General features: G+C 56.5%; 1 protein-coding gene across 50 annotated transcripts in view; it reads left to right on the forward strand.

Annotated features, from left to right (window-relative positions):
* NCOR2 (nuclear receptor corepressor 2) overlaps positions 1-17,944 on the forward strand; it is a 209,735-nt gene that overhangs the window by 162,380 nt on the left and 29,411 nt on the right. For 16 of the 50 annotated variants that reach the window (XM_072722674.1, XM_072722696.1, XM_072722679.1 and 13 more), the window contains 5 exons: positions 1,176-1,323; positions 4,441-4,491; positions 5,503-6,136; positions 13,037-13,157; positions 14,066-14,222. In XM_072722674.1, the coding sequence (XP_072578775.1) occupies positions 1,176-1,323; positions 4,441-4,491; positions 5,503-6,136; positions 13,037-13,157; positions 14,066-14,222 (1,111 nt within the window). The remainder of the gene's footprint in view (positions 1-1,175; positions 1,324-4,440; positions 4,492-5,502; positions 6,137-13,036; positions 13,158-14,065; positions 14,223-17,944) is intronic. The other 34 variants (XM_072722675.1, XM_072722692.1, XM_072722711.1 and 31 more) reach the window with 3 other exon arrangements.

Below are 17,944 nucleotides of genomic sequence, written 5' to 3' on the forward strand. Positions count from 1 at the left end.
CCCTCTTAGGAACCAGTCTACCGCCTGTGGGAGTCCCTGGTCACCCTGAGACCCTAGCACTCTGCTGCCACCTGTATACCAACTCTGTTAACTGTGTTTAAGCCCCAGAAGCCACCCATTCAGCCAGCCAGCCAGCCGGCAGATGTGCTCTGAACCTCTGCCTGGCTCAGCATGGGAGGTAAAGAAACGCCCTCCAAAGTGCCCCACCCAGTGAGGTGCAAAGGCAGGAGCTGCTAGTGAGGAGTGAGAAGCTTGTTTGTCCCCAATCTGGGGGGTGGGCATCTGGCTCCATGAGTGAGGGGGCCGGGCTTCCGGGAACCGGGGTCCTGTGTGGAGGGATGTGAAAGGCCCTGCAGTGAGAGCCTCTTTTCTTTACCCTGAACACACTGAGTTGAGCCCCACCTCAGGGGTTCGTGCTTGCAGTTCCCTCCACCTGGACGGCCATCGTCTAGGGCTTTGTTTGGCTAGCTCTCTCAGTGCTCAGACTCAGCTCACATGTCACCTCCTCCAAGAAGCCTCCCCCATCCCATCTTGCTCACGTCCCCACCTCTGAGTCTCTTTTTCTTAAGTGACGTGTTATTTGTTGGTCTCCCTGACTGGAAGACCTTTGTGGGCAGGGACCTGTCTACCTCCTTCATTGTGTGTCCTCAGCCTTGATGCAGTCCTGGTACATAGGAGGTGCCATATAAAGACCAACATAGTGAGTCGATGAAATTCCCAAGCCAGCCCTGTCTCCCGGGGCTTGGTGAGGGGCAGAGATGACATGCAGGGAAGGTTGACTCATTAGTGTGCTCCACACCTAGTGACTCTGCCTGGCAGGGTATCCTCCAAGGCGTATGCTCTGGCTGTGGTAATCAGAGGGACTGGAGTGATCACAGGGGCCCTTTAGGCAGAGGCAGCCCTTCCTCACTGGTCCCAGCAGGATGTCAGGGCAGCCGGGAGGCCAGGTTGCGCTATACATGTATCTGGGACTTGGTGGAAGAATAAAGCCCTCAGTAAAAACAACTACTGGCATGCTTGGCCACTGCTGGGTGGGTGGGGGGTAGGGGTAGGGTTGCCTCATGGCCACGCATCTGGGATTGCTGTCTGTTGCACTATGGCGTCCTCGGGCACAGGGAGTCCCCGGGCTGACAGCCCAGGCCCAGGATCTGACTGTCACTGTCCCTGTGCCCTAGGAGAAGGAGAGGAATGCACGGAGGAAGAAGAAGAAAGCCCCAGCTGCTGCCAGTGAGGAGGCTGCCTTCCCACCTGTGGTGGAGGACGAGGAGATGGAGGCGTCGGGTGCGAGCGGGAATGAGGAGGAAATGGCAGAGGAGGCAGAAGGTGAGGGGCAGGAACTGACCTGTCCCAGAAGTGTCTGGGTCCTTCTGAGACGAGGCCTAGACTGTCTTGGAGGGAGAACATGGCGATGGTGGTGACAATGGTAGTGATAATGGTAACGGTGATGATAAGGGTGGTGGTGATGGTGATGATGATACTGGTGATGATGGTGGTGGTGCTGGTAGTAATGGTGATGGTAGTGATGGTGGTGGTGGTAATGATGGTGATGGTGACAGTGATGATAGTAGTGATTGGTGGTGATGGTGATGAATGTGGTGGTGGCGGTGGTGGTATGATGATGGTGTTGGTAGTGATGATAGTAGTGAATGATGGTGTTGGTGGTGGTGATAATAGTGATTGGTGATGGTGGTGATGAATTTGGTGGTGGTGGTGGTGATGGTGATGATGGTGGTGGTAGTAATGGTGATGGTAGTGATGGTGGTGGTGATGATGATGGTAATGATGGTGATGGTGGCAGTGATGATAGTGATTGGTGGTGATGGTGATGAATGTGGTGGTGGTATGATGATGGTGGTGGTGGTGGCGGTGATGATTGTGATGGTAGTGATGATGGCAGTGGTGGTGGTGATTGATGATGGTGATGATGGTGATGATGGTGGTGGTGATGATGGTGATGATGGTGGTAGTAGTGATGATGGTGGTGATGGTGTTACTCCCAAGTACCCCATTTTGGATTACATGGGTCTGTACCTGCCCCACATGGCATGATGTCCCTAAAGACCCCAACCCCTGCTTAGCAGCATGTCTGTGTCTTACTTGTCTTTCTGCCCAGAACTGCCCAAGTTGGGCCCTCATGTTCCTAGTGAACAGAATCTTCCTTCTTCCTGCCGCTGCCTCGAGTGCCTTCCTATTCCTTCTATCTGCCTGCCTCTGCATTCAAACTCCCAAGCTTCTGCCAACATGGTATAGGAAGGTGGGAGTCACCTCCTGGCTCCTCAAGCCAGGCCTACAAATACATTCAAGCTCTGCCAGCCCCCAGGGCATTCACTGACCTGGACCCTACTTCCTGGTTGAAAACAGAGAATTGGGCCATGTGGTTGCTGTTGTCTCAAGTTGGGGATGGGTCTGGGGACAGAGTCTGGCCCCTTTCTGCTCTGGGTCTGTCTTGTCCAAGTTGGTGACAGGCCTGGCCAGTGTCTGATGGAGGGCTGCAAATCCCTCTGCCTTCATTTTCTTGGTCCTGGGTTTATAACCAGAAAAAAGAGAAGGAAACAGAAACCCAATCCCACTCTTTAAATATCCTCCCAGCTGCTCTGTGGACAGGATGCAGCCCTGGTGGGAAAGTAGAAGGAAGCCAGACTTTGGCTCAGCATTAAGACTAGAACAGACACTGCCCAGTAAGAGAGCTGTGTGGTAGTGAACTCCCCGTCACTTGTAGGGTTCTCATACTGCAGCAGGGGATAAAGGAGGGTCATTCTGTGCTGGGGTGATGGGAGGGCTGGTCTGGTGCAGCTGAGGCTCTGTGACCACCTGATGGCTCTGAGTGGATCCTGTGCAGCAGGGTAGGAAAATCCCGCACAAAGGAACAGGGTGATACTCCCATCTCATGGATGAGCTTTGAAACTGAGGACCAGGGAGAGGAGAATCGCTTTCACAGGGTATCATGTAACTGGTAGACTTGGAGTCGGACAGTCCAGCCTGTGTTTGCCATGTAACCCTGTGCTTTCTGACCATGGAGTTTGGGGGGGGGGGTCGGTCAGGGAGGTTCTGGGCTAGGGCCTGAGGTCACCCCTAATGGAACCTTCTAGAAAGCCTAGCCAGCCCCAGCAACATGACAGACCCCTCCAGGGAACTGGCAGCAAGTGCCTTTGTTGCATCTAGGCAGAGATGAACCATCCAGGGAGAGAGGATTCATTCTCTGTTCAGTGTCTCAGCAATGATCATGGTCTCCCCAGCCTAATCAGAGGGGCAGCCTTGAGTTCATCTCATGAACCATCACAGTGACCCAGTGGAGTAGGTTCTCTTGTCACTCTGTTTACAGTTGAGGAAACTGAGGCACAGAGTGGTCACCCATGGTCATACAGTTGACTTGCTTGGGGACTAGGGTTCAAACTAGTCAGAAGTGCAGATCCTCAGGCCCCTCCTGAATCTTCTGATGAGGCAGCACTTCGGGAGAGGGTGAGCCCGCGCCCCCCCCCCCCCCCATCTGCGTCTTCACAGCCCCTGCCTCAGGCGCATGCTTGCACTTGAGAACTCCTCATGGGACAAGTCTCTCAGTAAGGGAGAGGGCCTAGTAATAACCTCCCATTTTGTGGATGAGCAAACTGAGATTCTGGGAGTTAAGCCACTTGTCCAAGGGGTGTCCACACTGGCCCCAACACCTTGATGTCTGTTAAGTGAGAACAAAGAAGTGGCATCACAAGTCCTCACTCAGGGGTAGGAATTCTGTGGTTAGAGACACGGGACACAGGGTCAGCCCTCTCCTGCCCCCGTGCAGTATGGCCTGGGGCACGTGACTCGGCCCCTCTATGCCTCAGTTTCTTGCTCTGCAAATGAGATGCCGCTTGTCCTTGTTCTTCGGGGTTGCTGAGGATTAAATGAGTCATGAGCATGAAAGGCTCTGCACAGCTTAGCACCCATAGAAGAAGCCCTGTTGTTCCAATGATGATTTTTGGGAGTGGTAGACCCTGAAGGGAGGTGAGCAGTGGCGGAGGCAGGGGCCAATGGGGGCAGCGGAGGCTGCAGGAAGCCTTCGCCCAGGGCCATGGCAGCCCCTGCCCACCTGGCTCTGTCACTGAGCAGTGGGATGGAGTCCAGGGCTCCAAAGGCCACTCCTGCAGCCCTGCCCACCTCTGGGGTCAGCACTCCCACCCTTAGAGTCCTGGGGACTCAGATCCAGAGAAGGCTAGTGACTTGTCCAAGGATACTATCCCAGGAGTGGGCGGGACTGGCTCCTCACCCTACACTACCCAATTGTTGGGCAAGGCTGCTGCAGGCCACCTGTGGGCACTCCAAGATGAGGACCACTGCGGGTCCTCCTGCTGCCTGCCAGGCCCCAGGTCCCCCTGCTGCACCCCCCCCCCCCCCCACGGCCACCTCTTCTCTCCTGCCTGTTGCTTTTGCCACCTTGCTTCTAATCCTTCTCTCGCTTCCTTCCAGCCTTACACGCCTCTGGGAACGAGGTGCCCAGAGGGGAATGCAGTGGTCCAGGTATGAATGTGGCCAGCTGGCTTGGGGGTGGGGTAGGGGTAAGGCTGTGCTGGGGTCAGGGGCATCCTGAGGTCACCTGTCCTCAGCGAGGGGCCCCACTTCTATGAGTGCCAACATTGGTGCAGCCATGGCCTCTGTCCCCCTCCCGGTGTGGTATCTGTTCCCCGTGCTGTTCCCTGACTCACTCTTGCAGATCTGTGCACTTAGCTCCACCGTTCTCTTGATTTTCACCAGTGTTTTCATCCATGACTTTCACCTTGTTTGATTTCCGAACAGCAGGGGTTTTCAGATATCCCCATTTTATACAAAATGGGGGAATTTGAGACCCAAAGAAGTGACAGAAGTGTTTTTCTTAAGGCTGAAGAGCCAGGTCGGAGGCCAGCCACCCTTGTCCTTCCTTGCCTTTCATCTGTATGCACATTCAGTCACTCACTTAACACTTACTGTGCACTGCTATGTGCTGGGCCATGTAGGGAGCAAATGGGGGATGCTATCGGGCCCTTTCTCCTCAGGCTCCTCAGAGTTCACCGGCCCATTTTACGTTGTCGTGTCATAACGACACAATAGTAAATAGTCACCAAGTGTCACCCTGTGCTGCTACACCTCCTGGCTTCCTTACCCTGTAAGCTCTACAGACAAAAGCAAGGCAGGCCCAGAGATAGCCTGCATTACCGTGGCTGGGCTTCCAGTGTGGGCAGAGCCAGAGGTGGAATGCAGATGAAGCTCCATAGCCCTGGCTATGTAGGGGTGCCAGCAACCCCAGGGGCCGGAAGTTAGTGACGTGGCTGGGCTCCAGGGTCAGCATGGGGAGAACGGGGCAGGGGGGAGGGCAGGGCCCCAGGACCGTGATGGGCCAGCTGCCCGAGTGTGTCAGAGCTTCGGGGCTGTTGAGATGCATACTGAGTTCGTGCCCTGGACCCGAAATGGGCGGGTCTGGCTGTGAGGAAGGCCATGCCTGCCTCCACCTCTGAGCCCCCGGCACCACTCACTCTTCTTCTTTTTCCCCCACAGCCACCGTCAACAACAGTTCTGACACAGAGAGCATCCCCTCCCCCCGCACTGAGGCTGCCAAGGACACAGGACAGAATGGGCCCAAGCCCCCGCCTGGCCCAGGCACTGATGTGCTACCCCCTGAGCCACCCACCCCGCCGCCAGAGGACGCTCTGGTATCCTCCGAGCCCGGCCCGGCCCCTGAAACCACCAACCCGCCCACGCCTCCGCCAGCACCTGCATCACCCACTGCACCCCCTCCCGTGGTCCCCAAGGAGGAGAAGGAGGAGGAGGATGCTGCGGCCCCCCTGGTGGCAGAGGAGGAGGAACAGAAGCCCCCGGTGGCCCAAGAGATGGCTGTGGACATGGGCAAGACGGAAGAGCCTGGTGAGGCATCCCCTGCAGAGCCCATCAAGAGTGAATGCAAAGAGGAGGCCACAGAGGAGGGGCCCGACAAGGGCAAGGGGGGCTCTGAGCCCAGCGCGGAGGCCGAGGCCACACCCGAGGGGGCCCTCAAGGTGGAGAAGAAAGAGGGCGGCGGCCCTGGGGGCAAAGCTCCCACAGCCAAGGGCGCCGGAGCCCCCCAGGACAGCGACTCCAGTGCTACCTGCAGTGCAGATGAGGTGGACGAGCCCGAGGGGGGCGACAAGAACAGGTGAGTGGGCACACCGGGTGGGACTCTTATCTCCTGCCAGCACCAGGGCAGCAGCACTCAGGCTGCCTCAGTGCCTGCCCTCGGGGCGTGTGGCCCAGCTGGAGGAGGGGATTGCACAGGCAGGGCTGGGTGGCTGGAGGCATGGGGCAGGCTCCACTGATTGCTCTTACTCCTTCAGCTCCTGCTGATGGCCGACCCTGCTTGACCTTCCTCTGCTCGTAGGTGCATCACTCCCGTCTGCCACCATCTTTGTGGGGTGTTTTCCCGCTGTGTCTACAGGCCCCAATTTTTTTTTCTTATGAGGACACCATCATTGGATTCGGGTCCACCCAAATTAGGTCACATTCACAGGTCCCTGGCTGTTTGGACTTAAGCTTGTTTGAGGGGCGGGGGCTGGGGGGCACAATTCTATCCTTAACAGGGCAGGAACAGCAGGTGCCGGGGCCTGGGGGTGGAAGGAGCATGCGTGATTCAGGCCAAGTGTTGGAGCCAGTGAGGGTCGGCAGGCTGCACTAACTCATGGCTGCAGATTGTTCTCAGGGGAATGCCCCGGTCAGCTGGGTGTGACTGAGGCTCTGAAACCAGCTGGAGAATGCAGAGAATTCAGTGGGGGTCAGAGAGGCCCACGGAGATGGCTGCCATGTCCCCGCAGCCAGTGATGCGGGTCTGCCTGCAGCTGGTTGTGACAGACTCCTGAGCTCACTAGTGGCTCACATCCCATCTGCCAAGGGTCAGGGTGCAGGAACTGGGAGCCCCTGTCCTGGCTCGAGCTGATGGAGCCATTGAGGCTGCTCTCCTGCTGGGGTGGCCTGGAGGGATCCCCCCAAACCATGCTGTCCTCTTTGGGTACTGCTGTCTCTGAGATGTGTTCCTCCATTTCTCTCCTTTGTCTCTGCTCTTGGTGCGGGGTACCTGTCCCCACCTTGCACCCAAGGCCCCTGGAGCACTGGGTTTTACCCACATGTGGCACAGATGGTCGAGGGCTCTGAGCCTCTGAGACCCCCAGCCAGGACCAGAGCTCGTACCCCACATTGGGGCCGAGCCAAGCAGCTGAGGGCAGAGGTGCAGACCCACTCCCACCCACATCTGGATCCTGGGCCAACGTTTTCTAGTGAGGCAGGTGGGTCATTTTTATTTTGACTAAAACCGGTGCGGTCTGTTGTCTCTCCTCTCCTGTCTCTCGGAAAGTTCTGGGCAGAGTGAGAGGGAGGAAAATCTGACTTTCAGATCGCCAAGTTCATGTGGAGCCTTTCCCCTGTCCCGTGATTCACCTTGGGGCATGTGAACATGGTGAGCTCAAGAACTCCTCATGTGAGACTCAGATTCATCCAGAGCTCTGTGGGTCTCTGTATGTGCCACAGAAGGAAGTGGGCCAGATTGTCCTCAGTTTCCTGTGTCCGGGAGTCCCTGGGAGTCCCCACTGTCAGGAAGATGGTCTGGTGGGTAGCCCCGTGACCAGCAAAGGCCAGACCAACAGGCTTCCGAGGGCTCAGAAGTTCCTGAGCTTCTTGTCCTTGGAAACCAGTATGCGCAGTGGCCCGGTCCTCTGGGGAAGGCCCACAGCCAGGGCCTGCTGCTACGTTCACTCTTTGTGCCTGGGTAATGGGGTCAGGGTGGATGGCTCCCCACCCTGCTCCTGCTGGCCATGAGGTCGGAGTCATGGAAACGTGTTTCTGCTCTTAGCGGGAAGAGTGCTGAGCTCATGAGGCAACCATGCTGATAAGCAAGCCTCCTGGAGTCTCTGTTTTGGGTTCGCGTGGCCTGCCCAAGACCCAAGGCTGGGCTGAACCCCGCTAACGCCCGGGATCCCTCTGGCCATGCCTGAAGCCCTGGAGGCTACTCTCGGCCTCCCTCTCTCCCCCAACAGCCCCACCCAGGGACATATCCCTCCCTCCCCAAGCTGGGTCTGGCTCCACCCACTCTTCCTGCCTGAATGTCCAACGTTCCATCCCCAAGGAGCAGCGGCTGTGGGCTGGGAGTCAGGACACCTGGTTTGTCATGCCCTGTGTGATCGAGGCTGGTCCCCCACCCTCAGAGCCAGGCTGGACTTAGGCCAGCCTGCTGACCTCTTCCTGGCTGGCCGCCTGCCACCCCTCCTTCCCTCTAGCCGTGGCCGTGCAGGCAAGATGCGTCAGAGCATGCCCTGGCAGCCACAGCCTCCCGGAAGGGCTGGCGGGACGGATGGGCCCCTCCTCGACCCCAGGTCCTGGCCGCCTGCCCACCACCCTCCTTCCCGCCTGGCAGCCCTGGTGTGGTGAGCTTGGCGTCCCCAGACAGGCCCAGGATGCATCTCGTCCTGGCTTCTGCCAGACGACCTTTGGAGAGAAATCATATTCTGCTTTTACTTTCCGTCACCTTCTGCCAGCCAGCTCTGCCTGGGAGCTTTCTTGGCTGATGACCAGAGATAGTGGCTTTGATTGCAGAGCCTTGAGCTTGCCTGCCCTCCTCTGTCCCAGTTTCTGGAGAGGGTACCTGGGCACCTCGGGTGGATTGGGGACTTCAGAAAGCCCCTTCCCTGGGGCCTCAGTTTTCTATAAGGTAGGTGTGGAATCCCCACTTTTGGGCTTACTGCGAGCATAATGGAGGTCATAGCAAAAACTGCAGCCTGGTGCCAGGCCCACACACACTAGGTTTGCTACCTTTGGGTCTGTTTTAAGAACACTGGAAGTTTACTCCAAGAGCAGGCTAGATTGTGGCTTCCACTGTGCCCCTGAAAGTTTGAAAGCATCCCAACAGCAATTTACCTTTTATTTCTTTATTCCGTAAATGATTGACTGGGCACCAGTGTGTGCCGGGTGCCCTTCTATGTGCGAGGGATGCTGGGAACAGTACAGATGAGTCCTGATGTCAGAGTTCTTCCCTTCTGGTGAGAGTGCCTAGTATGGAACAGAAACATTGAAAAAAAACAAAACAGCTGCTCCTATGATAAGTGGGTGATGGGAAGATTGGGGTGCTGGCCAGGGGCTGTGTGGGGAGCAGTCAGGGTGGCATGGGAGGGTGATCAGAGCCTATAGTGTGAGGGGGGGGAGGGTAGGAGGGAATAGCCAGTGCAAAGGCCCTGCGACTGTATGAGCTTATGTTCAGTAGAGGGCATAGAGGCCTGTGGCAGAGTGGAGTGAGGGAGAGGGCAGGAGAGGAAGTGACAGGTGGGCAGGGACCTGGCCCCACAGGAAGCAACATAACTACGTCTATGCAGACATTGTTCACAGCCAGCCTTCCATCACTCTCCAGCCCCAGTTGCAGCAGGGATGATCTCAGCCTGGTGATCATGGAGAAGCCAAGGAGAGCACTTAGCAGGCAGAGAGGTGTGCCCTATTGCAGACCCAGTGTGTCCCCAGTCCCCCTCCCCCAGCCTCAGCCCTCCAGTGTGAGAAGAAAACCCACTGTGATTTTAAGATTGTGTGACCCACTCAGCCCCTGGTGCTGCTCAGGGTGCTTCATGTATGGTTGCTTAGAGGGCAGGGGGGTAAATGTTCTCATTCCCATTTTATAGATAGGGAAACCAAGGCCCAGTGGTTTAATTCTATAGCCAAAGGTGGGGTTTGAACAGGAGCATGAGCCCTAAGCCACTCCCAGCTGTGTTGCCGGCCTCCCCTCTCCTCTTGGGTCACATGCCTGGTGCCAGGCTCTGAGAGCCCTGACCCGCCCGGGCCTCCCGAGAGGAAAATAAAAGCTGCTGTCTTCCAAGAAAACAAAGGAAAGAGAACAGGCAGGGCCATCCCAAGGAGGGCTCCTGGAGGCGGTGCTCACCAGCCACGGCTGCTGAAACAAGGGCAAGTGGGAGCCACATCAGTGCTAAGTATCTTCCTGCTCCTTTGGGGTTCCAGACCCTAAGGCTTGCCAAGGACTTGAACCTACACCCTTGTTCTTGGATGCTGCCCTCTTACAGTGAGAGGTCGGGCTGGCATCAGGAGGCCACTCATAAATGGTGAAGTGCTGCACCATGACCCCAGGCCCACTGAGCTCCTGCCCTCACTCCGTGGGGGACTCAGGAAACAGGAGTCTGGGTCTCTGCTGAGACTGGCTGCTTGCTTAGAGTGTTTGAGGGGCAGTCCCTGTTCCCCTCTCTCTGGTGTGGCTTGTCCCTCCCTGGGTGAGGAGCTGTGGGGAAACCAAGGCAGGGCCCAAACCCCAGGGAATGGCCCTCGTTGGCTGGCAATCAGGGTGGGACACAAACACTTCATTGCATATGTGTTATAAAACATACTTATGCTGATATGAAATGTTACTTTTTAGCTTTAATGTGTGTGTTTCACGGTAGTTTTGTATTTTTGTACACCTGTCCAATACAAAGTCCAATAGAACGTCATTCTTAGAACAGTGCAGTTAATCAATCTCTTGATTTCCTGGCTAGCATATAGTACGTTCTTTATTTTCTTCTCATGACAGCTTTATGGAGCAATAATTCAGCTAGTGTACAATTCAGCCGTTCAAGTGTGCAGTTGAGCGGATTTGAGCCTGTTTAGAGGTGTGCGACCATCACTGCCGTTGAACTCCAGAATGTTTCCGTCACCCCAGAAAAAAAGCCTTTGCTCCTCAGCATCACTCCACGTTCCACCCCCAGCCCCTGGCCTCCACTCACCTCTCTTCGTCTGCGGATTCTCTTCCGGATGTTTCATATCAATGGATTTGCATAACATGTGGCCTTTTGTGTCTGGCTGCTTTCACTTGGCATCTTGTTCTCAGGGTCCATCCATGGTGTAGCAGGTGTAGCTACTCATTCCTTTTTGTGGTTGAATCACAGTCCACTGTGTGAACAGACCGTGTGTTGGTCGTCCTTTTATCCATGTTTGGGTATCTGGGTGCTTTCCTCCCATTGGCTACAATGATGGTGCTGCTGCCATCCTGGTAAACAGGTTTTTCTGTGGGCCTGTGTTCTTGGTTCTCTTGGGCAGACACCCAGGAGTGGGATTGTCAGGTCAGACAGTAACTGTGTTTTGTCTCTTGAGAACTGCCAGACTTCTTCCAAAGTGGCACAGTCATATTCATTTTTAAATTGAAGTTTACAAATGTGGGTTGGTTTAAATGGGTGCTGGAAGGCAGAGGGGAGGGGAGACCAGGTGTGGTGGCTGTTGAGGTAGGGTGGCAGCAGCAGGACAGCTGATGACATGAGTGTTTAGTCCCATTAGGAAGCGTGGGCACGGAGGCCCAAGTGCAGGGGAGTGGGGAGGGATGGCCGCTACAGGAAAGGCCCTGAAATCCTCAGAGCATGAGCAGGGTGTGGAAGGCTGGAGAGGTGAGGGCGGGAGGGAGAGCGAGCAAGTGGGGAGGACTGTAGAGGCCGGCCGAGCGTGGAAAAGTCAGGATGACCTTCCCCTGTGCCCGGCCCTGCCTGCACGCCTTGGGTAGCCCCAGCAGGCAGCACCATGTCTGTCTTTGCTCAGCCATGCGTGTGGCAGATGCGGGTGGGAGGCAGGTACCCGCAGGACAGCCTGTCATGGCCATGGCTCGGCAGCCCCGCCACCATAGAGAGTGGAGGGCACCTAGGCCCCAAGTCAGGTGTCTGCCCTGCTCCATCCACAGGAAAGAGGCATGTTGTCCTCATCATGGGGGTATGGCACCAGCTGCTGGGTTGCAGAGTGGCTTGAGCCACGTCCTGGTTGTCACAGCTCTAACCTGGAAGGCAGTGGCTATGGCTTACAGTCTACACGTGGAATGACCCAGTATGATCGAAGTACACAACAGGGGTATGCCAACAGGACCTTCTGGCTTGGGGGACCCAGCCTTAGCTTGGCCCTCTGGGTGAATCCCAGCCCATGGCCGATGCCCTCAAGCACCCTGTTTGGTCATCTGTGGCATTCTGCAGGCAGACACTGGATCCTGGGTCTCTGTGCTCCCCAAGCACAGCACCAGGTCTGTTGTGTGTTCAGCAAGTACAGATCGCAGGAGAGAGTCAAGAACTAGGCAGGAACCTGGCAGCCCCAGTGGGTGGTTGAGGGACTGAGGCTGGGGCAGATTGAGCTCCTGCCTTGGAGACCTCATGCCAGCTAGGGAGCCAGATGGGATTTGGAGCAAGTTACTGTGCCCAATACTCTGGGATTTCCTAGAAATCCCTGAAGACATCCTGAAGGAAGTGACACCCATGAACAGCTCAGGAGCCACCCCGCAGGGTAGGCTCTGCCCAGGTGCAGCCCTCAATGGGAGGGACCCTTCCCCTGGTATCTGCTTCAGCCCCACTGTGTGCCCTGTCCTGGTACCCAGCTCTGCATGTCCACAGCAGATGGATGTGACCTCGCTTTGGGGAACCCAGTGCTCACAGGCCCGGTTCAGCTCATGGCCATACTTTTTGCTAATAGGTAGACAGTTTTATTGCCGACCAACCCTTCCACACAAAGCCTGCAGTCTACCTGCTTTAAGCTCTTATGTAAATGGTAAGATTCCAGTTAGTGGAGCATTCTGGTTAAGTGGGTAGGTTTCCCAATTCCTGTCCTCTGGTAAGGGGGGTCCACTCAACTCCATGCCCTGGTGCCTGAGCCCCTCACACTCGGGTGATGAATAATCTCTCTGAATCTCTTAAGCTCACCAAACCTTAATCTAGTTGATTCTTTGGCTTTCCCATAGCTTCCAAAGGGCTTTGCATGGTGCAGGCCCGAAGTCTGGGCTTCCCTGGGATTTTGCCTGCTGTGGGCTGTCTCAGAGGAGTGTTTGATCCTGGCCTGGGCCTCTGGGCTGGGGTTGGAACAGATCTCAGCTCCTCATGGAGTCAGCAGAGACCAGAGGAAGGAGGGAGGGAGGAGTCCCCTTCCCCCTGGTCCCCACCCAGAGTCCTGGTTGATATCCTCGGCTAGGTGACCCTGGACAGTTGCCTCCCTCTGGCAGTCCTTCCAGCCCGGTTGTATAGGGCTGGAGCCAGGAGAGGCCAGCTGTGAGCCTATGGGCTGACCCTTGTCTCTCCCTCAGGCTGCTGTCACCGCGGCCCAGCCTCCTCACCTCGACCAGTGACGCCAGGGCCAGTGCCTCACCCCAGAAGCCTCTGGACCTGAAGCAGCTGAAGCAGCGGGCAGCTGCCATACCCCCAATTGTGAGTGCCCAGGCACCCCCCTCCCACACCCTAGGACTCCTGCCAAGGAAGGCCACAGCCTCTGTGCCCCCTGCCCTTCCCCTCTGGTTCAATAAGGCAGTATATCAGGGCAGGTGCACAGTTCCATGGGGGTGGGGGTGGGCAGCACCTGCAGCCTTCCTTTCCTCAGCTCTTCCCAGCAGCCTCCTGTTTGCTGGAGAAATCCCCATGGAGATGAGGCAGGAACAGCTCCAGAGAGCTGGCAGCCGTGCAGGGTGGGGCCCTGGAGGAACCAGGGAACTTGTGGCCCACAGGGCTGCCTTCTACCCTTCCAGCAGTGTACCCTTGCTGGCCCTTGGCGCTGGAGTGGCCCTGCCCAACCCTGCCTCCCAAGGTTCTCCAGAGCTCCCCCAGACCAGGGAAGGCAGGAGATCTCCTGGCTGTCACAACACCGTGGGGAGAAGGGTGGGGTCCCACCCACCCATTCTGAACATGATGCCCTTTGAGGAGGCCTTCCAGAAGAATCTCCAGGCTACATGGGCAGCCCCTTGGAGGAGCCCTTTCCTCTCTGAGGAAGCGTTCTTGGGCTTCCCAAGTACAGCTGGGGGCTGCGGGCTGAGGGGCTCTCTGAGTGAGGGGCACAGTGTGAGCTAGGCTATACTGGCAGCTCCCAGGGCTGGGTCAATCCCCATCTCTCTCAGACCCACAGGGTCCTAGAGCCTGGGCTCCCTACTAGGTAGCTGAGATGGGCGGCCACATCCTACACACTTTGTACAAAGACCTACCTTCCTGTCTCCTGTGCTCTTGGCTACCTCACTGCCATCCATGGCTTTCAGGCTTCTCGTGTGCAGGGGGCCTGGAAGGCTATTCTCGATCTCTGTGGCTCATGGAAGGCCTGTTAAGATATTCACGTCTCCCACTTCTCTCAGCAGGTCACCAAAGTCCACGAGCCCCCCCGGGAGGATGCAGCTCCCCCTGCTCTGCCACCACCACAGCCCTTGCAGCCAGAGAACGACACCCCCCAACAGCCCAGCAGCAGCCCTCGAGGCAAAAGCAGGAGCCCTGTGCCTCCTGCCGACAAGGAAGGTGAGTGTGTGCCCGTGGCCACGGCGGGGAGTAGGGGTATGGCAGAGATGAGGGGTAAGGGGTGTCTATGCATCCACAGCAGCCATGGCAGGCTTGAAGCAGAGAATGGCATGGAAGGCCAGCTGAAACAGGCAGGTGAAGGGGAAGAAGGCAGGGCATGGTGGGAACCACAGTGAATCTGAGGACTCCTGCTCTTCATAACACAGGCACATACTGGCTTTAGCCAAGTCACCATGGGGCAGAACAGGCCTGCCCCTGTGCTTCCAGGGAAGCCAGAAATCCATGTTCTCACCTGAGATGTGGTTTTTTAATGTTGGCAACTTTAAAACATTTTCAAAAGCATTGTATATACACGTACACACGTCTGTGACTCAGGCTCTGATTCCATGTGATTCAGCCCACACATGAGCTTCTAGAATCATGCATAAGGCTCAGTGCCCAGCTGGCAGCAACTCTGGGGCCTGGGCAGGAAGCACTGCCCCCTCGAGGTCTCATCCTGACCTTATTCTAGGCCGAGGTCACTGGGTTCACTGGGGAGCCCGTGGGGTAATTCCCTGAGCAGCTGTGTTATAGCAAGTGCCCAGGGCGTGCTTTATTTTTGCCATGTGAAGCTCAAGGTCAGGAGACAGGCAAGCGGGGTTTCTTGTTCTCTGGATGTTCTGTCTCTGCCTCCCTTTCCCCACTGGACCCAAGAAGTTCCAGGCCTGTGTCCCCAAAGAGGCACCCTCCCAGAGCAGCCTGGCATGCCACATGTGCCATGTGCATCATGGGTGTCGGGCGCTGGTCCTCCAGAGACTCCCCCACACTGGGCTAACCTAGGCTTCTACTAGCTGCTCTAGGGGTATAAGGGCAACAGGACCCCGGCCCCCTCCCTGAGCAGCACAGTGCCAGTGCCATCTGTATTCCCTTCTTGGGTAGAGCAGCCCTTCTCTAGAAAGCCAGGCTGGGCCCTTGGCCACAGGCCTCTTGAGGGGGGTGCTGTTTACCTGTATGAGGACAAAGAGGAAGGCTATCCCTGAAGGAAGATGGTTCCATGCTTCCCACAAATGACACAGGCCTGTCAGATATTCCCTGTTTCATCAGCCTGCCCTCTTGCCTCCCTGTGGCCGCTTCCACCTGCTGCAGGAAGTCTCAGACGCCACCCACATGGGTGGCCATGCATCCTGGCCAGCACACAGATTGTCTTGTGGCCACTGGGCCAGGACATTTGTTGAACACCTGCGATGGCCAAGTCCTATGCTAAGCGGTGGGGGTTCAGGAGTGAGCAGGATGAAGTCTTTGATTCAGGGAGCTCTTTCTCTGATTGAGAGGGATATTAAGCCAGGATACATACAAAGGAAGCAAGATGACTTTAGATTTGTTCATGCAATTAAAATAGAACAAAGCAGGGTGAGGAGGGGTCTCTGTGGAGATAATGAGTTAGTCATGGGAAGATATAGGGGAAGGGCATTCCAGACAGTGGAAATAGCATTCGCAAAGACCCTGGGGTAGGGATAAGCTTGGTGTGTTTGGGGAGCTGCCAGAAGGTCGTTGTGGCTGTGGAAAGGGTAAGATGGAGAGTCAAGGAGGGAAATGGGGACCCATGATTGTGTAAAGCCTCGTAGGCCATAGTTTTTGTCTCAGGTGTGGGAGAAGCCTTGTCAGAGGAGTTTTAATATGTTTGTGTTATGGGGGATAATCTGATTTTTATTTTGGAAAGATCTCTCTCTCTCCCTCTCTGGTCATTGTTGAGGGTAAGGGCTACAGGGAGTCATGGGCAGATGGAGGAGGCCACAGTGCTATTCCTGACCAGCTGTGGTGGCAGCCTGGACTGCAGGGGTGACCATGGAGGTAGGGAGGAAGGGGGAGCACTAGGAGTCTGTTTCAGAGGCAGAGCCTGTGGGGTCTGTGGATGGTCTCATGTGGGGATGAGGGCAGGGCGTGTGCCTTTTCTAAGGACCCTGCCAGCCCCCCATACTAGGACCAGGACACCCCGTGGCAGGGATGGGGTTTGCTGGGCGAGAGCGAAGTATGGCTCTGGAGGACATTCCAGGCTTGGGGCACCAGCCCAGGGGTTTGCTGTGTAATGATGCCTGGGGCCCAAACAGCTCTGGCCATTGTCAGATGTGAGCAGGGCTAGGCAGCCCGTGGGTGGCTGGGCACCACTCAGGGCCAGCCAGGACCTGCTGGGACAGACCATAGGCCCTGTCCTGGGAGAAAGTGAGCTGCCACCAGTGGTTTCTGAGTCTAGCCAAGGGTTGTGCCTTTTCCTGGAATGGCTCCCCACAGTAGACAGTGCCCCTGGCATCAGGTGCTGTGTGCTTTTCTCATGTGGTCTGGGTTGCTGCTCAGTGCCTGTAGGCACATGTGTGAACTTGACACCCAGCACTACCTCTCTGGTCTCTCAGGAGCCTTCCCTGCTGCCTGGCTCTTGCATGGAGCAGCTCAGCCAAGCCAGTCGCTCAGCTCCCCTGGGGGCCAGCTGGAGGAACAGGTTGTCTCTCCAGGCTCTCGGCCTCCTGCCCAGCCTGGCCCAGCCACAGATTTCCCTTCCAGTGCTGGAGCCCACCCCCGCCCGGCACAGCCCAAGCTGAGCTCCAGAAAGCATCCAAGGTGCACATAGGATCGGGCAGCTGGACGGGCAAGGCCTGGGTGTTCACGGCAGGCCCTGTGGGGGCGCCTCTTTGAGGGGCTGTGGAATCCCTCCACTGACTTGTTCTCTGCACCTGTGACCCTCTCTTGTGGGCTGCTCATTTCACCAGGGCACAGGCCTGGGGGGGCGGCGGGGGCTGGGGGGATGATGACTCTGTCTCTCTTAGGAGAGAGGGAAGATCTGGAGAATGCACGCCTCCACTGCCACCTGCTGTGCCCACAGCAGGCATCACTAATCGATGCTAACACTCTGCTGCCATACCTCGGTGGGCTTTCAGAACCTCCCTCTGTCATCTGGAGGTGGCCCAAGAGATGACACCTGCCTACTATTCCTGTCCCAGGAGTTAGAGAGTTCTGGTGTTTCCAAGTTGTGTCTCCTGCCTGATTTCTTAGCCAGTTCTCAAGGGAGAGGTCCAGAGCTTGGGGCAGATTTCAGTAGAGTGGGAGGCGAGGGGCAGGGGGAAACACCATGATGGTGGACCTGAGTCCCTGGCCTTCGGTCTACACGGTGTATCTAGGCCTGAGAATCTGGGGCCAGTGGTAGTTCATCTTCCTGTGGGCAGGGCATCTAGTGAAGGCTAAGATCACAGTCTATAGCCTGATTGCCCGGACTCGAAGCTCCCTCCCTTGCCAGCTGTGGGCCTTTGACCAGGTGACCTCAACTCTCCTGGCCTTGGTGTTCCCATCTGTAAAATGGGGATGATGGTAATTCTGTTTAGGGTATAGTGAGGATAAACAAGTCGGTGCACACAAGCACTTGGAAAAGTTCTGGCCCATGGGAGGCTCTGGGAGGGTATTACCTTCCTGTCTTGTTTTCTGCAGCTACACAGGCCAAGAAGTTGAGCATTCAAATCCTGACTTGGCCAGATGTTTGCTGGTGACCTTACAAAACTCCATTGATGTGTCTGTACCTATTTCTCTCTCTGTATGACAGATCTGGTAACAGTCTCTTTCTCACAAGCCTACTAATAAGCTAAGGAGGCTCCTTGGGTCCACGCTGGTAGGATGCTTAGCACAGTGCCTGACACATAGTACATGTTCAACAAATAGGCTGCAATGGTGGTGGTAGTTCTCTAGAGTGGACCTCTGGC

The sequence above is a fragment of the Vulpes vulpes genome, chromosome 10 (genome assembly GCF_048418805.1).
Source record: "Vulpes vulpes isolate BD-2025 chromosome 10, VulVul3, whole genome shotgun sequence".
Taxonomy (NCBI): domain Eukaryota; kingdom Metazoa; phylum Chordata; class Mammalia; order Carnivora; family Canidae; genus Vulpes; species Vulpes vulpes.